This window comes from Gossypium raimondii, chromosome 6, assembly GCF_025698545.1.
Source record: "Gossypium raimondii isolate GPD5lz chromosome 6, ASM2569854v1, whole genome shotgun sequence".
NCBI lineage: Eukaryota > Viridiplantae > Streptophyta > Magnoliopsida > Malvales > Malvaceae > Gossypium > Gossypium raimondii.
Window position 1 is genome coordinate 28,955,580 of NC_068570.1, and position 23,876 is coordinate 28,979,455.

General features: G+C 33.7%; 2 protein-coding genes and 1 non-coding gene across 7 annotated transcripts; 2 read left to right on the forward strand and 1 right to left on the reverse strand.

Moving 5' to 3' along the window:
• Positions 1–1,663: 1,663 nt before the first annotated feature.
• On the reverse strand, positions 1,664–5,754 carry LOC128041711 (serine/threonine-protein phosphatase 7 long form homolog). The gene is made up of 5 exons (XM_052632010.1): positions 5,662–5,754; positions 2,589–2,855; positions 2,147–2,439; positions 1,990–2,071; positions 1,664–1,906 (listed from the first exon to the last, which is right to left on the reverse strand). Exons 1-5 carry the CDS (start codon positions 5,752–5,754, stop codon positions 1,664–1,666), a joined length of 978 nt encoding a protein of 325 aa, XP_052487970.1.
• On the forward strand, positions 5,582–23,876 carry LOC105774138 (putative serine/threonine-protein kinase). 5 transcript variants are annotated; one of them, XR_008196928.1, is made up of 3 exons: positions 5,582–6,942; positions 7,141–7,173; positions 23,140–23,876. XR_008196928.1 is itself a non-coding variant. In XM_012596512.2 (2 exons), the coding sequence occupies exon 1, from the start codon at positions 5,779–5,781 to the stop codon at positions 6,880–6,882; it is 1,104 nt and encodes a 367-aa protein (XP_012451966.1). In that variant the 5' UTR covers positions 5,582–5,778; the 3' UTR covers positions 6,883–6,913; positions 7,141–7,513. The 5 variants fall into 5 exon arrangements, 1 of the variants encoding a protein (XP_012451966.1); XR_008196929.1 differs by having other exon boundaries at positions 5,582–6,913; XR_008196927.1 differs by lacking the exon at positions 23,140–23,876 and adding an exon at positions 17,510–17,715.
• LOC128042060 (small nucleolar RNA R71) lies at positions 15,403–15,509 on the forward strand. Its single transcript, XR_008197268.1, has one exon. It is a non-coding gene; the product is annotated as a small nucleolar RNA R71 (small nucleolar RNA).

Sequence of the window (23,876 nt, forward strand, 5' to 3'; positions counted from 1 at the left end):
CTTTTAAATATAAGTTTTAATGTTTTAGAGCAATACTGTAACTTAATTTTTTTTAATACATATGTAGCGTACGAGCTAGAGCCACACATTTTTCGCCAAAAAATGGCCTGGCTTGAGAGTGACATGGAGGGTCAAACCAATACATCTTTTCGGCAGTGGCTGGATACCATGGAGCCGTGGCAATTGGCTCAATGTTTTGACGAGGGTTTTCGTTATGGTCAAATGACTACAAACTTAGTGGAGGGGATCAACGCTGTGTTATTAAAAACACGACATCTTCCAATTTCATCTATCTTCTCGGCAACGTTCTACAGGTTGGCTACCTTGATGCCAAGAATGGGTCAACAACAAGTGAACCAGATGGAGGCGGGACATGTCTTTGTCGAAGGCATTAGGGATGCAATGGTTGTAAGCCGTCGAATGGCGAGGTCGATGACAGTAAAAGTATATTCACGACATAATGAAACGTTTCGAGTTACAGAGACCATCGGTTGTCGACCCAGTATACCACCTAGGTCCTATGGAGTTGATCTCTGAAATAGACGATGCGATTGCAGGAGGTTTCAAACACTTCATTTTCATGTGCACACGTCGTGGCAGGTTGTGCTAAAGTTGGGCTCAATGTAGAACAATTTATCGATGTAGTGTACACCATCGAACGCACGTTGCGTGTATGGGAAAACGAGTTCCCCGTGCTTCCTGACCTATCTACTTGGGAGGTACCTCCGACGACCTTCGAGCTAGTCCCAGACATAAGGTTGCGTAGAAACCTGAAAGGTCGTCCGCAATCATCCAAAATCCATAACGAAATGGACATTAGGGAGAAATCTGACGGGAATTTGTGTGACGTATGCAGATTACCTGGTTGTAATTGGAGTAAATGTCCTCTCCGAAACTACCATGTTGGACAATCGTCTCAATCGGGTAGAAATTGATATGTACTTCATTACATAAAGATGGTTTGAATCACAAAATTGTCTACAATTTGTTGTAGTTATGGAGCAATTTGAAATTGTAAAATAAAAAAAAAAACATTATAATTTTATTTACATTTTTAAACCATTATAATTTTATTTACATAGGAACTATCATTACATAAATATGAGGTTGTTTATTACAAAAACCCCTAAAATTGATGGTTTAATAGTGTGGTTCTAGGGGTATATTTTTGTGGAGCTTGACGCTCACATTGTGGGCTATTACGGTTATCAACATTCTCCTCAACAGTATGTTGGGGTGTGTGAAACATAGATGAATAATCATATGTCTCAAATGCCATCGATGAACTTGATCCGGGAGGAGAGGAGTACGACGATAGATATTGGCTGGAAGGAGCGAAGTACTGAGGTGGATACGAGGCCACGAAATAGTCATCGCCCCCTAATTCTAGATGATAAGAACTATCCCTAGAATGTAGTTCTGTCTCTGGCTCAGGCTCAGGCTCAGGCTCAGGCTCTGGTGCATGATGCAGATCTGGAAGGGGTTGCGTAATTCGTGTCGTATGTGGAGGGACTACAATCGACCGCCCACCAAACAAAAATGGTTTCCCTGTCTCACAGTACTACTGTATGTACTCTAACGAGGGCTGCAAATTCGGAGCACGATCCATCTGATGTACCCTCCCGAACCGGTTGTTCCATATCGTAATATATTCTTCGTGCACTTATCCCCAATTATCTCCATACCTCCCCCTCTTGCTCATCCCATGGATCTCTCCCAATTGTACTGGCAGTGTCGGGATATACTGTATGCAACCGAACTGCCGGAGTACTCGATTGCCATGATACCACTCCACTACGTTAAAATTGATAATGGGTGCGCTAATGCACCATAGGTTTGAGTGGACGTGGGCAGATGATGGCATAACTGCCATAATTTCCGAAGCATAATACGGCATCCAAATGAACTGCACAGTTAATAACGTTGTTATATTAACGTGGGTCGAGTGAGATAAAATAATAAAATTAAGTTTATATTCGAAAAACTTACCCCCTCTCTAGCATGATTCTCAATCATTAGACGATATATCGGAACCGTCGATGACCTCCCGATACCCGGATTAGTACTCCACCTACGAAAACAAATTGTTAGAATAATATAATATAAAAAAGTCAACTAATTATTATAATGAGTAAAAATTCATCACCTATTAACGAGTGGAAATACATATGATTGATGACTAATAGATGCCAAGAATGGCATCCGGTAAAGTGCCCACGACTGCAGCAGTATGAGGCATCTGCCTATGTCAACCGCAGAAGGATCTATTGTCCGACAAAGTTCACGATACAGCATCGCTAAAACTGCGGACCCCCAACTGTATGAACGAGTGTTATGCAAATTGGATAATAAGGGTAAGTACATCAAGTGGACCTTACTGCCGTTTGCATCCGGCATGAGTACACCCCTTATAAGGTGCATAATGTAAGCTCGAACAGCCTGCATCACCTCCCATTCATTAGCAGTACTTGGCAAATGCTCAAAATGGCATGTAGCCATGAAAATCTCAAACTGGTAAATTTCCCCTGACTTGGCGAGCGTCCAAGTAATTCATTGCAAAGGGTAGCCGGTCTATAGATTGAACTTACGCCCGTGACCGTATTCCCGTCTATGGGAAGCCCGAGCTGTATTACAACATCCTCTAGAGTGACGGTACACTCTCCGCACGTCAAATGAAATGTGTGGGTCTCCGGACGCCATCGCTCGACTAAAGCGAAAATCAAGTCGTATCGCAGATCAAAAGTCCGAATCAATGCCGCTGATCCGAACCCGACTAACTCTAAGTATGGTATTAGGCGTTCATCTGGCTGAAACCCTACACTATTAACACGGCCCCTCAATGTGCGGTACGGACCCTGACATTATTAAATTAGCAAAATAGTTAATAAATATAATTTAATTCAACAAATAACATGAATATCAAAAACAAATTTTATTACCATCTCATTAATAGTACTTGATATGTGATTATTATTATTAATTAGAGAACCCATTTCTGCAAATCGCAATAAAAATGAATTGATTAATTTGTTTCAAAAATCAATAATTATTGTTAAATAAATACAAAATCAAATAAAATTTAATTATATAAAAGTTACATTATATAAAAATTAAATGAGTTAACAACAACTATATGATTAAAAAGTCACTATAATTAAACTTTTAATAAAATGATTTTTAATTTTTTATAATTAAACTTTTAATGAAATGATTTTAATTTTTTATAAACTTTATATGTTAAACTCACCAAATACCAAACTAAACACAACAACTTATAGCTTAATCCTAAATTACTAATAAATTAAATTTTAAATAATTACAAACATAAAAATTTATGGGTAATTTACCAATAAAAGCCCTTTTTTTCAAAATTTACCGAAATGGGCCAACTATTTAATTATTTACCGGAATGGTCCATTTTTCGCGAAATCGCGTCCACGTCAGCGCGATGTCGTGGTATCGCCAGAAATCGCATCCACATCAGCGCGACTTGTCGACGTGGATTGAAATCGCGCCTAGAGGACGCGATTTGGTCGACGTGGCATGAACAGTTTATGTTTTTAGCTTGAAAAACTTTGAAAGGCCATAACTTTTGGCTCCGTTGTCCAATTGAGACGATTTTTTTTATTTCGAATAAATTTTTGAGATCTACACGCTGACAAACTGCTTAGAGATGAATAGGGACTAATTTTTAAAGTATAATTTGTTAGTTACGAGTATAGGGACTAAAGTGTAATTATTTCAAAATTAGCATGAAATTTTTGTATTTAAGAATATTTGAATGTTATGGAAGGATGAAATTGAATTTGAATTGAAAAACGAAGCTTAGATTTGAAAATATGACTATTTAGGTTTTAGGGACTAAATTGAATAAAATGGAAAATTTTAGGGAACTTCTCAAAAATGGAATGAGCTGACTTATACCTATAACAGGATGATATAAGACAATTCTGCAAAAAAATATCCTGTGTTTACTTCAAATAAATAAGGAAATAATGATTTGAATGTTTCAAAATTCAATTTTAAACCGAAAAAATCGAAATTTAGGGGCAAAAAAGGATCTTTTTTGATGAAAACTTCAGCAAATCACCTTCGGCGTTTGCTAGCGCGTAGATCTCGAAAAGTTATTCGAAATAAAAAAAATCGTCTCAATCGGACAACCGAGCGAAAAGTTATGGCCTTTCAAAGTTTTCCAAGCTTAAAAACACAAACTGTTCATCCACGTCAGCAAATCGCGTCCTCGTAGGCGCGATTTGTGTCCACGTAAGCAAATCGCGCTGACGTGGAAGCGATGTCCTGACACGTACCCTGACATCGCGCTGACGTGGACACGATTTCGCGGAAAATGGCCCATTCCGGTAAATAATAAAAAAATCGGCCCATTTCGATAAATTTTGAAAAAAAACGGCTTTTATTGGTAATTTGCCCAAAATTTATAACATAATCCCAAATTACTAACAAATTAATTATAAAATAATTACAATATTCATACAAAAATTACAATATTACAATATATCCCAACATTACAATATTCATACAAAATTACAATATTACAATATTCATACAAAAAATTGCAATATTCATACAAAATTATAATATTACAATATTCATACAAAAAGTTACAATATTCATACAAAATTACAAAATTACAATATTCATACAAAAATTACAATATTCATACAAAACTATAATATTACAATATTCATACAAAAAATTACAATATTCATTCAAAAATTACAATATTCATACAAAAATTACAGCATTCATACAAATTACTAATCCAAAACTATAAATACAAATTTAATTATAAAATAATTACAATATTCATACAACATTACAATATTCATAAAAATTACAATATTCATACAAAAAGTTAGAATATTCATACAAAATTCTAATCTAAACTATAAACACTAAATATAGATAATTTATAATTAATAACAAAAGTTCACAATATCTTCTAAAAAATTCACAAACTATAAACTTTTTAAATTATAAACAAAATTATTTACTAAAAAAATACATTACCTTTTTCTTTCTTTCTTCTTCTTCTCTTCTTCTTATCCTTTCTCTCTCTTTTTTTTCTCTACCGTGTGGCATGTTGGGACCATTTACATTTACTTATAGGCAAAAAAAAACATGCATGAAGGGACAACACATGCAAAGAAGATGTAATGCAAGTGCGTGATGGGCGAAGGCCACCATTGACGCCTCTCTATGAGGCACCTTCATTGGCGCCTACTTGATAGGCGCCACCCGACTCGACCCGATCCTTTGACCGTATTTTGACCCGTATTTTTTTAAAAAATATATTAAAAAAATATAAAATTATATTTTATTCAAAAAAAATTATTATTTTTTTATTCATTGACGCCTATCTAATAGGCTCTAATGAAAAAAGTAACCCATTTTGATAAATATTTTTTCTGACACCCTATTTCAGTAAAAAAAATTTTCACCCTATTTGTGTAAAAAACCCAAAAATTAACCTACAATTTCAAAACAAACCTAATTGATGGAAAAATAAAAATAGGACCCAAAACGGAAAATGAGTGAGGCTAATTTTGAAGTCAGACAGTTTTTTTTCTTATCCTAAGATCAGCCCCACTGTATCCGTCCTCTCGCTACCGTTGATTCGTCCACAATTTCCACGACCCAAACCTCCCCTCTCCCGTCAATCATTGAAAAACAAAACCGGACGGTCGCTTTCTTCTTCTCCCTCCTTTCGCTCTTCTTTTCTTCATCTAATTTCATAGCGGTTCTTTTCTTATTCGCTAAATGGATCGAAGTCTTCAAGCAGTTATTGCAGCAATCTTAAGCTTCTTTTTAGTCTCTGTAGTCTTAGCTTTCCTCATCTTAATCTGCAAATCAACTAAAAAGTCCACCCGCCCAAACCCTCCTCAAATCCGGTCCTTAAACCGAACCCAACCCGCCCCTAATCCTCCCGATCTCACCACATGCGACAGCGCCGCCTTCGACCCCTCTCTCAAACGTCTCGACATGGCGGAACTCGCTGCCGCCACGAAGAACTTCTCCTCCGACCTCATCATTGGCGACGGCAGCTTCGGAATAGTTTACAAAGCTACCCTCTCTTACGGTGTCACCGTCGCAATTAAAAAGCTCGACCCAAATGCCTTTCAGGGGCTCCGGGAGTTCCGAGCTGAGATGGAAACCCTAGGCAAGCTGCGTCACGACAACATCATCAAGATCCTCGGGTTCTGCTCTTCGGGTGTGGATCGGGTTTTGATATATGAATTCATTGAGAGAGGAAGCTTGGACCAATGGTTGTACGATGAGGAACAAGAAAACTCGGTTGGCCGTTTAACGTTATCTTGGGATACGAGGAAGAAGATAGTGAATGGGATAGCTAATGGTCTGGCATATTTACATGGCCTTGATACGCCCATTATCCACAGAGATATCAAGGCTAGCAATGTCTTGCTGGATAGCGATTTTGAGCCCCATATCGCTGATTTCGGACTCGCTCGGCAAGTCAAAGAGGCCCATTCACACGTATCCACACAAGTCGCCGGGACTATGGGATACATGCCGCCCGAGTACCGTGAAGGAAACACTGCTGCGACAGTGATGGCCGATGTTTATAGTTTCGGGATATTAATGATCGAGATTGCCACCCAAAACCGACCCAATTGGCCGGTGAGGTTCGAGGGGAAAGACGTGGGACTAGTGGAGTGGGCTAGAAAAATGGTGGCCCAAAATCGACAAATCGAAATGATATATCAAAAGATCCCAAATAAAGAATTAATCGAGGATGAGGTTAAGGAGTATTTCCGAATTGCATGTATGTGTACTAATGAACTTTCCAAAGAAAGGCCTGTCATGAGCCAAGTTGTTGAGCTGTTGAGTCGAATTTCTTCGTGAACTTGCAATGGGGAAAATGATGATTGTCTTGGTAATATTTTTGCTATCATGAGAAATATTGTAAGTAGCTTATAAACATTTAGGTAATATATTTGTATATTTATATATGGAGTGGACAACTTCGTAGTTGATGTTTGTAAATCTGCATTTTATAGTGAAATTTACGTTTTAACCATTGCACATGGCATTACGTATTTATCTTTGACTTCATGAGTGAAACAACAAAATCTAACCTTTTTTTTATCGACTTTGTTGCAGAGGTTCAGTTTGCCATCTTTATTTACTTTGCCGGTAAGGGTTTCTTTTGCATTTTACTTCTAAATTGGCACTGAATTCTCCAATAAACTAAGGGAAGCCTCCTCGTATCATAAATTATTCATGATAAGGATTCTAAATACGAACTCTGAATTGCACTAATACTTATTCATTGAAACTAACCTATAAATCTTTAGCTAGCCATTTCTACAATGCTTTTTTAAAAATATGTTGACTTGATTCCTTATTTCCAGCTGCTACAACACTATCATATAATAAAATAGCAAAGGAAACCTAGGCTTGGATTTGGAAATTGTTACCGCAATTTAGTTTAAGGATAGGTAATATATTTCCAGAATAAGCTAACTTTTTTATACTTTTAGGAGTGTTGCTTTGGGAATTGGATTATCAGAATCTATGATTACTTAGCACATTATTATCAGAATCTATGACTACTTAGCACTTATCAATTATGTTGCATTTTTTTGTTTGGCTAATTTGATTGCAATATAAAATTTTGTTGTTTGGTTGATGAAATGTAATAATATTCTAACAATTCACCCATCTTGGCATTATGAATGAGAGATGTTACTAGAGCACTTATGGAACAAAAATCTCGAAAATCATTTAAGAAATCAATCTTTGAACAATTTAATTAAATCATAAAACTTTGAAAGAATCAATTTCAATGTTCTGAAACAATCTACAAATCCTTTAGATTTGTTTCGTGGATGATTGGAAGTGTCTGGGACCAAAAACAAGCTTCAGTGGGCTTAAGACTCGAAAAATAGTGGAGTAGCCCAAGTTCAGGGGATATGTATCGGTACAAATGATATGTGAACCGGTACTTGGGATAAGGTTCTGATACATAGGTCCTATGTGCCAAAAATTGTAGCTTTTTAGTTATTGTCTTGTAATGTTCCGATACTTATAGTATTGGCGCCAGAACACAAACTCCTAAGGTTGAAATCTAGTCCCAAAACATTAAAAAAATATATCTAAACACTTTCATATCATTTCAACAACTCTCAAGACATTATAGAACAAAATGTAAACCCATTTAAGCTTTAAATACATGTCATGAACACATTCAAATTAAACACGGAGCAAAGCTTATTTAAGAATACCAAAAAGGATTCAAATTTTTATTTCACATTTACAAATACAAATTCTATCTAAAGATTTACGTGCATGTCAATATTCTAATACAAAAGACAACCAACATAGCTAGAATACAACCAACATAGCTTGAATGGTGATGCGGTGCTCCCAAGTCGAAACTATAACATTCTCGGACAAGTCACCGACCTACGCATATAAGGAACTAATGTGCTCGATGAGGTCAGTAATGATATAAGGATAATCGTACCGGTCCTATCCAGTTATTAATGTTAAGCCCTTTAGGAGTATTTATCCCGAGACCGTTGCCGGAGTCGAGCACGAGGCATTACCTGACTTAACTTACTAGTTCGGAGCATAAAAATTTGCTTTTAAAATTAATTCGTTCACGTTCAATCAATATGTCCCTAAAAAGGACCCTCGAGACCCTAAAACATGCAACGGAAACAGTTTGGGTCCAAATCGGGAACATTAAAAATTTTTCGAATACTTAAATAAATCAAAATAATTTATTTCACTACTCATAATAAAACTGTCCACTTGCGTAACAGTCACTAATTTAATTATAACTAGTTACGAAAATCGAAATTTAGATCCGTAAATTTTTCCTGAAACTAGACTCATATATTTTCTTTTTATAAAATTTTCAGAATTTTTGGGTTAGCCAAATAGTACAGTTTATTCGTTAAAGTCTCTCATATTTCACTGTCCGACGGTTCTGACCCCTATTCATTAGAAATCAATTATCTCATTGTATAGAATTCGTATAATGTTCTCGTTTGTTTCTTTTGAAAATAGACTCACTAAAGAATCTACACATAAATTATAACTCATAATTCTTTCTGTAAAATTTTTAATGATTTCCTAAAGTCAGAACAGGAGACTTTAAAAACCATTCTGACCTTGTCTCACTAAAATTCAAATATTACCAAATATAAAATTCTTTTGCCTACACCGTTTCTTTCATATGAAAATAGACTTGATAAGATTTAATTCTATATCTCATTCACTCTCTAATTTCATTTCTACTATCCTTGGTGATTTTTCAAAATCAAGTTAATGCTGCTGCCCAAAAACTGTTCCATTGCAATTTTTTTCTCTTTTATAATTCTTTGTGTTAACTATCATTTAGGCATACATACACCAAACATGTTCTTAATAGTCATTCAATAGCTAATCATTATCGAGTATTTACATGCTATTTATTAGCCACATCATAAAGACACACACAAAATGACTAAGTCCCTATACATGTCATAACTTAAAACATTTCGAATCACAAAATACCGAGATGATCTGTTGATAGTGTGAAACGATCTCCAGCGTCCTTATGATCCCTGAATTTGCTTGGGGATACTATAAAAAAAAAAAAGAAAAATAAAGGAGGTAAGCATAAAGCTTAGTAAGTTTACAAGAAAATAAATAACAACATTTATCATAAATAATTATACTCATAAATTATCATCAAGTATCATGATCTTTACTTTCTTCTTTACTTACTCTCTTACTTGTTTACTTAAATAACTCATGATTATAACTTACTCCTCCCTTGCTGACTTTTCTTTCTCAACTGATAACTGAGATATTCTTAACCCTTATAACTCACATGAATCTATTTATTATGCTTTTACCTGAACTTTCATGTAACATAGTCTATTTACTAGCCCGTTGAACCACTTGGAATACTAAGGATACTCGGGTCTCCTATCAGATAATAACATGCCAAAGCCATGTCCCAAACATGGTCTTACATGGGATGTTTCCTGTACTGCAAATGCCATATCCCAAATATGGTTTTACATGAGAGTTCTCATATCGGTGCCCATGCCATGTCCCAGACACGGTCTTACGGGGGACCTCTCATCTCGGTGCCAACGCCATGTCCCAGACATGGTCTTACGTGGGACCTCTCAAAACCTCAATAATGCCAATGCCATGTCCCAGACATGGTCTTACATGGGATCCCATTCCCTTAATGTCATGACATTTGTATCCGATACATTCCTAATGTTTCAACGAGACTTTTTAACACTAATTCTCTATCATCTCATACTTGAGTCAACATTAAATAATTTCATAAAATAAGTACATAATTGATGGAAAATAACAAAATTAATAATAATTATTAAAATATTTCATTTATTTACCGTAAACTTATCTCGGTACAAAATACGATCAAATCTAGCAACTTAGTCCTCAACCTTTTTCTTTCCCCGGTTTAACTCCAGATTTCGTTCCTCTTGATCTATAATAGCAAATTTAACTTATTTAATACTCACATTCATCAAAACAGTCATTGACTCGAACTTTGGCAAAATTGCAATTTTTCCCCTAAACTTTTGCATATTTACACTTATGCCCCAAAGCTCAGAAATTAAACTTCATCCCTTATTCTTATGTTTTATGACATGCTGAATATCTTTCCCTTCTATGGCAACATCAAATTCTCACTCTAACATTTACTTATGAACATTAGGTATTTTTACTGATTATGTCGTTTTACTCGTTTTCACTTAAAATTGCTTAGCAAAAGTTGTTTAACATAATTTCAAGCTTCATATTCTACCATAAAACATCAAAATAAACACATTTCACCTATGGGTATTTTTCCAAATATGAACCCTAACATGAATTAATGGTAGAATAAGCTAAATCGAGCTTTGAAGACTCCAAAAACGTAAAAAAAATTAAAAATGGGGCTTGGATGCACTTACTATGAGCTTGAGAAAGTGAAAAAACCCTAGCTATGGAGTCCCTTGAAGTTTCGAACCTTATGGAGAAGATGAGCACATTTTGCCATCTTTTTCCCTTTTAATTCTTTTTATTACCAAATGACTAAAATGCCCTTCATTAAAACTTTAGTTATTTTTATCTATGCATGCCCATTTTTTTCCATGAAAATCTAATGGTCTAATTACCATTTAAGGACCTCTACTTCAATTATGCACTTCTATTAAATCCTTTATCATCTAAAGCTCATATTTATCCACTTTTGCAATTAATCCCTAATATGCAATTCAGACATGCAATCATTGAAATTTCTTATCGGTATTCCAACACATGCATCCAATCAATCGATAAATCATAAAAATTAATCACAATAAACTTTTCTATCTCGAATTCGTGGTTTCACAACCATTGTTCCATTTAGGCCCTATTTCAGGATGTGACATGATCCCATATCACACAAACCTTTAGAGGAAGAGTTAACATCGATGGAGTAAGGGATATTGAAGCTACCTAGATCCTTAAGCTTTGGAGGTAAATTATGTTGTAAGATAACACTACACTCCTCAGTTAAAGCCACGGTCTCATAATCTCCAAGATGCCTCTTTTTCGACAAATGTCCTTTATAAACATGACCTAGCTTGGCATCTTCTCTAAGGCTACGACAAATGGAATATTCAGTCAGTTTTTTGAACATATCTAAGAACTGTTGAAACTGTTCATCCAATTTCCTCTTTTGCAATTGCTTTGGGAAAAAAAGATGGATAAACCGGAACCTTTGTTTTAACTTATATTGTAACGCCCTCTACCCGACTAGAATCACTGAATCTAGATATTGGATGTTACAACACAAAACACTTAATAAAAAATTATACAGTAGGTGTAAACTATATCTAAACATACTTCATATTAATTTCTACTGTTCTATAGTATATAAGAGAACATCAAATAATTACATTAAGGTATTAAACAGTATACAACATTCCAACATAAAATTTTATTAAAACACTCTTTAAGGCGTGGTATACTATACGCCTTTCTTCTAAGATGTCCTCTGTACGCATAATAACCCAACTTGTCGTTTTCCTGACGCATTCTTGGTTTGACCCCTCATAGGACACCTATTCTCATAGTAGGGCTTGAAGCATGAACAAACACTTTGTAAGTTCACGCGAACTTAGTGAGTTTTAATACAGAATAACTTAGAACCTTTTCTATTTGAACTCCTTATCTTGAAATTTTCAGACTACATCTCTATCTTTGGCGGATACTTTCATAATATCATATATATACCTATACGCCGACTTCCATACTTAAATATCTACTCTCACTTCACTCATTGGCTAACTCTAGATCTTATCACATAATACATATCTTATTCCTTCTTAGAATAACCAAGGTACCTTCAGAAGAATATCTATACAAAGCCCATTTTCAATGGATTCTTCTTCAAACAAACATTAAATATTTTCCCTAGGATGGTTACTCACAGATACTATTCTTTAGCGAATAATTAACAAACTGATCTTTTACAATGAACTCCCTACTGATCTTACATTTGGCGGATTCTCATACTGAGTTTGATAACTATCAGAACTACAATAAACCATAACGTGAAACAGTCCAATTCTCACCATATTCTGATAGAGGCAATGCTCTAAGTCAACCTAGGAAATCCCAAACAACCATAACACAATCCATAAGAACACCAATTATTGGCGGACAATATACATTTTTATAACCTCTTTATAGCCTGAAATACACAATTTGGCCGATACCATAGAATTTAGATATCTTTCATACATAGCATTACCAAACTCAAATCTGACAAACACATATTACTCATAATTTTGAATACGCCAAATCTCTTGTATTGGCAAATTCATATGGCAGATTTACCTTTCAAATTACACCTCTGGAAATCCCTTCAAAAGTTTCCCTTAGGTCATATTTACTCTTTGTCATAAAACTAACCAAACAGAGCTATATTCAAACTTACCAGATTTTTAGCATAGCATCAATTAGCAGAAAAGTCTCAAAACTTACCCAGATCACGACACCGAAACATTTTTCCAGGCTTCGCCTCAAGGGTGTTACATAATGTCACAAGAATACCATAGTTTAAGCCTTACAGGCTTCACTGAATACACCATAAAGGCCTTACAGAACACGCCACATAGGCGTCACAGGGAATTACATTTTTACTGTCATGTCGAACCATCTCAGAGGTTGCCACGGGGTTTCTCCCTCATAGTCTTATACATAACTTCATGTCGTGATCTGTCAGTCTAGTCCATATCTCACTGAAGGGATCACCATGAGTGTTTTTGTTGACATACAATGCCATGGGTCTTAGGCTCATGAACTTACAGATCCTTATGTCATGTTCTGTCAGTTCGGTTTACATTTCACCGGAGACTACACCATTAAGGTCTTTGTGGTCAACGTGATCTGCCTATTTGGTTAGCAATGTAGCCCCTACTGGAAACATCACAAATGGACGATTGACTTACTTAACACCACATGTACTTACCCAGATTCGTGCACTCATCTTAGTGATTCACACTCTTCTTATTCCAGTAACAAATATATTTCATTCATAACATGCAGCAATTTGATGATACTTCTCACATCTTACCGAACATTTAAGATTGCATCAACATAATCACTTCCCTTGTAAATTTAACATGCATGAGTTAAGATAAGGACTCACTTGAAACTCGCCTGCTGTAGCTTGGAGACCCTAGACTCTAACATTCTTCTCGAACCAGCAACAACAATACCTACTTAAAGAACATAAAACTACCATTAAAACTCATTTACAGACATATTGCTAATACATCTCAATTATAGACAACCCCCATGCAGGGTCTCTTATTCATATCTTATTGTTTATGCTTTATAACTTCTTTACTCATTCAAATACTCAACATGTAAAGTTATCAGACTTACCAGGAGATGGAACATCCACTGCTTATCTCAAATCCTTAGCTTCAAACTTAATAAAGAAGAATAAAACATTTAAGTTTAAGAAGAAAAACCAGAGGGTAATATTGAAGGAAGAAAAAAACATTCATTCCCTTCTCAACATATATATATCCCCCAGTACCTTTTAATGGATCTTGACAAATGTCTAATGCATACATAAGTTGTCTCTTTAATGTCCTACAAAACCCGAAAGAAATATAAAAGGAAATCTGATATTGTTGCTATTTGACCAGTAAATCCCTTCAGTTGACTCCCAACCAATCACATTACAGAACCTCTTCTGCACATCATTCGAGTAAGCTTAGCAAACTATACCTATTGGCGGTAACTCATTTATGATATGTTATGCTCAACAAGAACTTCCAAGGCATACTCTTAGTTTGTTGTACTCCTTCAATTGAAGAATACTACAAGAATTAAATCCTAAGAAACTTCTATGGGCGGGTACTCTATACACCAAACATCAATTCGCTAGAAGTTTATAAATTGGTGGACTAACTACCAAAGTGTGCCAAGATAGATAACCTTCACATTTATTCTCCTTGCTCCTGGATTTGTGAAATTTGGGATGTGAGACCGAGTCTATTCCACTTCATTCTTAAGTATACACTTTGTTTCTCATATGGAATAACCTTTTTATTCAACTCACAACCATTAAGAATCTCTCTATCCTTCTAAGAATAATTTACTTACAGTGTTCATTCTGATCATCTATCTTGGGATTCAGTTGTGTGTCAGTCGATAAAGTTTCTTGTTGTCAACTACTTAAATAAATTGTAGGTTGGCCTATTCATGCTTCCAATAGTCGAACAGTAGCTCCTTGACTCGAGATTCACACATCAATTTTTTCCAACAATAGATCTTTAGTTGTTTCCTTATGTGGAACTTATTGGAATTGTGGTTGTCTTTTTTGAAACCCGAACAAAGCATTCTATTTGAACGGTGCATTAATTCCTTGTTGATTATTCCTTTATGAGAATTTTGGGTGATTCCTCCATTTAGGATTACTAATGTTGGCAAAAGCATTGTTTTGTTGATGGCTCTAATTACACATGTAATTTACCTCTTCAACATATCCATAATATTGCTCGGTAAGATGGGAACCTCCAAAATAGTCATCGCACTATTCACTGAATGACTCATTCGAGTTTGTTGTAAAGATAAAGAATTTAACCTCTTGTTTATCGCATTCAACCGTGTCATCAATTGTGCCAAAAGGTTTGAAGCTTGATCGATTTCATTAACTCCCACTAGTTTCTTTGGTGCGATGCACTAATAAACCTCATAATTTTGGAAGGTTAATTCTTCTAAAATTGCATATGCATATTCTAGAAACTTTTGCACCAATGAACCTAAAAATGCACAATCAACTTGAATTTTCATTGCAACATCTAGCCCATTATAAAAAATAATATCTATTGAGCACTTTCTAAACCATGGTGTGGGCACTTTTTAAGAAGTTCCTTGTACCTTTCTCATGCATCGTACAAATTTTCCTCATCCTATTGAGTGAAAGTTTGAATATCCTTCAAAAGTCTAGCCATCTTCGTGAGGGGTAAATATCTACCCAAAAATTTCTACACTAATTAATCTCATGAGGTAATAGAGGCTTGGGGAAAAGATTTGAGTCAATCCTTCGCTCTCCCATCTAGAGAAAATTTGAATAATTGGAGTCTGATTGCCTCATCGAATACCCCCATTATTTTGGGATCTAGTTCCCTTGTTGTAGTGATTTTGTGTATGTACTTGTAATTTTCAAACAAATTGATTTAATAAAAATCCATCATTATCATTAATATCTTTTGTATATTTTCCTCAATTGTTTTTGCACACAAAGAAAAATGAAAGCAAATATTGACTCACTAATTATTTAACGTTTAAACTAACATTAAGTGACACTACGTGATCAAAACATAGTGTGAGAAGACACCTTATATTAGTAGATAATCTAAACATGTGCTTAGTCTAATAGAAATTGAGCAAATCAACTAAAATACTAATATGTCATCTATCAAGTTCAAATTGGGAGATACTTTGTTTTCGGTATCGGAGCGGACGACTCTCAAAAGACAGAGACATGGATGTGACTGACTAAACTGATAGTGTATCATACAAGACTCGAGTAGAATAGATCCTATACTTGAGTAAGTGATTGACTATGTGCATGACTCATCTCATTTGATATATTGATAGCTTATGTTCAATTGATAATAGAGCAGAAAGTTGGTATGTTGGGGTATACAATCTTCTAAATGAAATAGCTTCATTTGCAGTAGTGGAATTCATAACGCAACAAAGGGTAAATTGTGTCCTTTCATCAGCATTACATGGTAAATGGAAAGTAGCAGATTCATGGGTCATTTATCTTAGTGATGAATGAATTAATTACTATTTGATAATAATTGACTTTTCATGAAGGAATGTGTAATAGTTACCATGAAATAAAATAGGATAATATTGGGAGAACAAATTTATCCCAAATAGATTAAGGATATTCTATGAGGGTAACACACTTATGAGAAGGTCATTGAACGAGCACTTAATAAGTAGCTTTCATAATGATATGCAATTAGGGAGAGCTAAGTCATGGTATTGTAATGAAATGACATCGTTACTAAATAAATTTATAATTAATAGTTGAAAAGATAAAATTTAATTATAGATTATTTGAGACCTCATTATATATGTCCAATCGGTCTCTCTTCTAACTTGTTGAAACTAGAAATGAATTACAAGTTGAACCAAATTAATATAAATGAATTGAAATGATGAAGTTAGAGAAATGGGTCACATTCACAAATAAATGTGTTTTCTCACTAAATATAGAAATGACATGAAAATCAATTTTAGGTTTTCAATTATTATTTCATTAATCATAATTAAATAAATGTAGTTAAAAATTAAATTAAATTAATTAGTTATTATGAATCCATTAAACAAGAAAAATTAAATATATTTCATCATAGAATCTTTTACGATAAAGTTGTTATGACTTTAGCGAAATTAGAATTAAGTTGGGAAAATTATTTGATTAGAAAATTAATGTAGTTAATTAAATTAATTGAATAGATAATTTTTATTTGGGAAGTAGAAAACAAATATTGTGTTGGATAAAATTATAAAATATTAGATCAAAAGTCCACGAATCACATATAATTGGACTGAAAACATGAGAGGCCCAAAACCTTTTATGATAGATAAGAGGGGTTAGTATTATTAACTAGGGTGGCACACCCACCCTCACTCTAATTAGAGTAGGATTGTGTTTTCTATTAAATAAATATTATTTGTTTAGAGCTTGTCCAACCAGGATTCTTCGATCTTTCCTTCTAAATATATAGAACCAATTGACCTAATACACACTTCTTAATTATTGAGTTATCATTATTATCTTAGAAAATAGTGATAACTTATTTACTTAGAATTAATTTTGTTTTCTAAGAATTACGGTCTTTATTGGATTTTATTGAGAGAATTGTTTTCCTGCTAAAAGTAATAATATTGTTTCTTTTCATGTGTTCGGTGCATACTGGTCAAGCCTACATTCAACGCTACTTGTGGTACGAGGATAGTGAAGAAGGTCGTTTGTTTGAATGTCATTATTGACTCGAATTCGTCTCACGCAAAGCATATTTACTTTTCAGTAAAAACTTTATTGCTATAAATAGCACAAATCGACTCGGTTTTGAAAATTTTAAACTTTCGCTATAACTTTAAATAGTTTTCTTAACTGGATTTTTTGAACTATTGGTGTTAGATTTAGGTTATGCTATGTTTATATTATAAACTGATATCAAATTTTTTCTCTTCTTCATGTTTGGTTAATTTTGATAAGATGTGACATTCTTTTAATTATATGCATGTTTTAGGTTATGAATGTGAATAAATGTGTTTAATTATTTTATTATATATATGATAAAGTAATTTTTTCAAAGTTGTGTTTCCTAGAAATTAGACTATGTAATTTTAGATTTTAATAAATTTAGGGATATGTAATTAGATCGTGGACTATCATTTCCAGATAGGTTTTATTTTATTTTTTATAATTATTCATGTGAGTTAGAAATGGACTTAGGGTTTTTGTAACCTAATTTTTCTACGAAACCCAAAGAACCAAGACATATCCAAAATCAATTGAGACAACACAAACCCAACCTAGATAACCAGTAAAAGTTGGCAGGGGCCGGTGGTGGTTCAACCAGTATTAGTCAAACAATCGACAACGGTGGCGATACTGGAGACCCGTGGTGGTGATCTGTCATAATTTGATACGTCAAATGAGGATCTCTGTTACATTTAAAAAGCTTATGCTCAAGCAATTTTTGTTGTTAATAAATTATTTTTTTGTGAGTTTTATGCTCCTTTGAGACCCAAATTGGCCAACATGCCATGAGAAACCTAACAATGCGCTTGAGTGGTGTAGGGAGTCTATAATGACATGAACTTGAAGAAAGCATCACTTAGAATGTAGGCATCGCAATATCGAAGCATGAAAGTTGTGATACCTTTGACAATTCTGAAGTGAGAAAAATTGAGGCCAACTACAGTGATATCGTGATACTAGAGCATGGGTATCCCGATACCGAGGTCCCCAAGTCCCCCAAGTTCAACATTTTTTTGGGTATCGCGATACCGCTACCTAATAGGTGAAAACACTGTAGGGACAATTTTATGTCCAAGCAAGCTTAAGTCTTTGTTTTCATTTAAGGGAATAATTATTAATGTTAGGTTAAATGTTAGTAGACTATAAATACTATATAAGCTTTGTATTTTCAGAATTGGTGGTTGAAAAAAATTATCTCTCCTTAGTTTTCATAGTTTTAGGTTAGGTTTTTCTTTTCTTTTCATTTTAAATTAAGTTTTCTCTTTTCTTTTTAGGATAGATTTTATTTTATTTCTTTCTCATTGTTGAAGGCTATGTAAAAGGGAGATGATGAAACTCTTGGGCTTCGTTGGTTTCCAATCAATTAAATGACCATTTCTCAAATTCTTTACTTTTACTTTATGCCTACCATGTGTTTGATAAAATGTTTAGTTGGAATTTAAATTTGATTATGTACTAAATTTGTTGATGGTTGGTTGATTGGTTATTTGTTAGTTTAAGTTGATGTTTATGCTTAATTAATTGATTGTTTGATTATAGAAATGCTTAATACGCTAGATAAATGAGACCGAGGGGAGGGTTTATCCTTAAATAGTTCAATATAATTGTGTTGAATTGTGAGATCGAGAGGAGATCTATATACCTAGGTGAGACCGAGAGGAGAGCGTAAGTGGTATTTTTTAGTCTATGATGTGGTCGAGAGGAGAATCCTAGCTAAAAGTGACAAAAAAATATAATTGGTATAGGTTTATTAGCTTAGTTAGTGAGTAATGAATCCATCGAGCATGGTTTTAGATTTGCTTGAACATATCTTGGCGTTCTCGGCTGATTCTATCCACATCTGAGTGCTTATGTAAAGGTTCGTCCGAGTGCTCATGCTTATCATCTTCATCATTGTAACTTAATTGGTTTGTCGAGGCCCCGTTTAACCAACTCGATCCTCATTCGTGTACGTACCATTCGTCACACCACCTGCATTTATCATCATCCATGATTAAATTAAAATAGCTCACAAGGCAACTAAGAATAATAAAAATAACAAAAATATGCAAATAGTTAACTAAAAAAAATTTAATTCCACATCGAATAAATTAACCTAATTAAATTATTTCTAAAGTCGTAGAATTTTCTTTTGATTAAAATACAGTTCAGTCGAGTTTTGGTTGAGCTAGCGGATGGACCAATTAAACATATACAATTAGGCTCGAGTTAATTACAATTATATCTAGAAACATCGTTCTGATAATATGCAATATACTTAATCCTGGAGTTAGTCCACAATAAGTATTATGATTGGAAACTCATTATTGTATATTCTTTAAGAAAGCAAAACATCTAACTACTTTGTCCAATGACCTCGCCATGTGTGTGTTACCCTCATATGATATTCTTGATTCCTTTGAGTTGAACTCGTTCACTCAATATAATCCTATTTTATCTCATTGTCACCATTGTGTCTTCTTAATGATTAATATTGTCACTACCAACTAATGACTGTGATAAATTGCTCGTTCGAGAGTAAGCAACTCGTGTCCACATTGCATATTTATCAATCCACACAATGCCAATGAGAGGAAATCGTTAACTCTTTAATGGAGCTGTGAATTTCATTGTTGTTAGTAAAGTCATGCCATACACAAGTCATGTTCCCAACTTACCGGCTATCAGCTCAATCATTTTTAGAGCATAAGCCTCCACTTATATCAAAGCACATGAGGTACATACGCATGGTCAATGACTAACTCAAGATTTAGGTAAGTCACACCATGAACATCACAAGTGAATTAATTCACAAACGGATTCAGAATAAATTCAACTTGGGTCCAGTCCAATGTATCATTCTTCGAATGAGTACATTTAAGTCTCTACCTGTGGAGTCAACTGCTCCTATAGCCAAGACTAACCATCTCCCTAATTGGAATCGTAAATGACATAATAATTCTTCTGAGTATTTGAATCAAATGCTCACTTTGATTCTTTTATGAGATTACATACTTGTTTAGATTATCTACAAAAGTAAGTTGTCATTGTCTTAATGTAAACATTCTTACAATGTCACTTATCATGAATTCGAACTTAGATAATTAATGAGCTAATATTTGCTTGTCACAATTTTGCTATATATGTAAAATATAAAATATAAAATCACAAAAGATATAATAGTGAAATGTGAACTTAACTTTAATTATTCACCGTTCAAATAAATAGAAAGCATTTACATATTTACTACAATATTGACACATTTCCGAACACTATGTTGACTTGAAAATAAAAGACATTGAATTTGATATTAGAAATAAAGTCTTTTTGAAAGTTTCGCTCTAGAAAAAGGTTGTTTTTTGGGTCGTATGAGATTCTTGAGAGAATTGGACCTATTGCTTATAAAATAGCTTTGCCTCTAGAACTAGATAAGAGTCATAATATATTTCATATATTGATGTTATGAAGATATAGATTTGACCCCTCCCATGTGTTTATCTTTCAATGAAATTGAGTTGTAGCCTGATTTGACATACAGTGAAGAACCGGTTAAAATTTTGGCTAAGAGGTAAAACAATTGAGAAATAAATGGGTAACATTACTGCAGGTGATGTGGCACCGTCATGGTACAAAACAGGCTACATGGGATCTGGAAAAAACTATGAAATCCTAATACCCTAATCTTTTCTTAGGTAAATTTCGAGGAAAAATTTTCTTAATGAGGTAGGTTATAATAGCCTGATTTTTAGTGGTACCGAAAAAGATAATTTTGAAACCCCATTTTCATAAATTGGGTCGTAAATATTAAATATAAATATTTATGTAGTTGATATAATGGAATATTAAAGTTTAGTCTTTCAATTTTGTCTATTAATTGATTAATTAGGGTACAATGACTAAGTTGTAAAAGTTTTATTGCTATTAATTTGTAATAGGCCAAAGACTTAAGGACATAAATTGCAATTAGCGAGACAATCAAAATGGAAATTAAACCATAGTATAATATGTGTTAGTGGAATATGATGTAAAATTCCACTTATAAATGTTAACGATTGATTAAGTTAAAAATTATGATTAAGTTATTAAAACCTAGTTAATTAACCACAATTTTAATATCTACGATAAATTAAAGAAAGAAAAGGCCATTTTTCTATTCATCTTCTTCTCCACTGTACAAAGAAAGAAATGGAATCCTTAAGGAAGCTTCAAACATTCGACCCCTAATTTTTAATTTCAATTAAGTCTTTTTCTTGTAATTTCTGTGTTTTTTAGTTCATGGGAGCTTGATTTAGCTAGCCCATGTACCAATTTGTAAAACTGTTTAACTTTTTTAAAGTTGTCATTGATGATTTCTTGAAGAAATTAGTGTTAAATTGATAGGTTTTAAGTTTAGATGTGAAAAAGTACTAAACTGTAATGTTTAATTGTTAGTTTTGAACTTAAGGGCTAAACTAAATAAATTGTGAAATTGATGTGAAATTTCGATAATAATATGTAGTAAGGAGTCCCTAAAGGATGTAATTGAAATTGGTTTTCAAACCGAGACTTAAAATTGACAGTTACAACTATTTCAATTAAGGTCTAAATTGAATAAAATGTAAAAATTTAGGGGTGTCAAAAAGTGAAATTGTTTAGGTTCATTCATGTCATGACGTAGTTTATAAATATTTGGTATTGATGAATGGAATGGAATAGTTGTATAGATCAAGAATTGAATCAAACCGGTGATAATCGAGGAAAAGCCAAAATTGTTGATTAGTCCCTGAAAATTGGGTTGTTTGTCGTTTTGATCAGGTAAGTTCATATGAAACTTACTACTGTATTTTACATTATGTTAATTAGTATTTTGTTTTATTTATGTATTTGATTGAAATGAATTAGAGAGTTTGACACTTATAACTCAAAAAAATTTGAATTGTAAATTCATGAGAATATTGGTTACATGAAAATAGAATAGAATGCAAATGAAAATGTTGACTAAATATATGTCTTATATGAGAAATTAAATGGTGTATAGGAAATAATAATGTCATTTATACGAAAATGATGCCCAAGTGAACTTAGTAAAAGGTTAGGATACGTATCATGTAATTGATCAGGGATTTACATGATGTTATGAGATCTAACATTTGTTGCAGATTCTCAGATTATACGTATTGTTGGATTATCCAGGACGGGTAACCTCGATATGATGTCAGCTTGTGTGAGTAGTTCTGATAAAATGTCAGTTTGTGTGAGCATTACATTCCTATGTATCCAAGTCCATTTTACTATAGCTCTATCGGGCGATGTACAAGAGTTTAATAATGAATTGAAAATGAAATGGTAATAATGATACTTGAAATATAGATTCTTATGGGATTATATTTCAAATGATGATGATATTACGATTCGAGAACGTAACTAACGTATTCGATTTGTAGTGATATTGCATGTATATATATGTATTCAAGTACCAAGGAAAGTTAATTTGGTAGTTAATAGAATATTTTTTTATGCTTAAATGATTAAGATAAGTTTTAATTTCTATATGATCTTACTAAGCATTTTATTCGCTTACCCGTTTGTTTCCATTTTCCTTGTAGATTATTACCTTGCGGAACTCGTCAAGTCGGATCGTCTCGAAGCTACACTATCCTACCACCGAATCGGTAGCTATTTGCTCATTTTGAGTCTAGGGTTGTGACCTGCCGCCAATTGTGGTAGTAGTTTTAGTACATTTTGGCATTTAAGGGGATTATTTTTAGTCATTTTATATTTAATTATTTCATTTTCACCTTTCGTAGTTTAGATTTAATTATTTGCAAAATAAGCTATTTTACGCAATAATTTATGCCAGTTTACCTATTATGCCAATACGGGCATTAGGTAGTTTTAATCTGCTTAATGGAGGGTGCAGGATGAGTAGTTATAAGCCTAATAGCCTTATGGACGACTTCCGAGTGTAGCATAAGTTTCCCGAGTCGCAGCACGTGAAAATGGACTTCAAAGCTTGAATTCAAGGTGTCGTGTCACAACATACCCTTGGCTATGCCGCGAAACAAGGCTAGACGTGGGGAGCAAAAATCGACAAGGCTAAAATCATCCACACAATCAATATTTTCTGAGTTTATGGCCTATAATAAACCTAATTAAGGTTTCTAAACATCTCTATAAATAGGAAGGTTATTGCTAACTCGTAAGCAAGTATTTAGGAGTCGTAGTTAGTAGATTTATGTTTTAATTAGTTTTATTTTCTGTTTCTTAATACTTTGCTATTTTTGACTAGGTTCAACTTGAACCTAAGTCCCTTTTATTAAAGTATTCAATACTTTTTGTAGCA

Excerpts from the sequence above, each read along its gene's own strand:
- LOC128041711 (XM_052632010.1), bottom strand. The coding sequence starts at position 5,754 with ATGAAATTAGATGAAGAAAAGAAGAGCGAAAGGAGGGAGAAGAAGAAA. Across the intron at positions 2,856-5,661 it reads TGATTGACGGGAGAGGGGAG|GGTCCGTACCGCACATTGAG; the intron begins GTTTGGGTCGTG and ends TAATAATGTCAG. Across the intron at positions 2,072-2,146 it reads GTATTTCCACTCGTTAATAG|GTGGAGTACTAATCCGGGTA; the intron begins GTGATGAATTTT and ends TTGTTTTCGTAG.
- LOC105774138 (XM_012596512.2), top strand. The coding sequence starts at position 5,779 with ATGGATCGAAGTCTTCAAGCAGTTATTGCAGCAATCTTAAGCTTCTTT.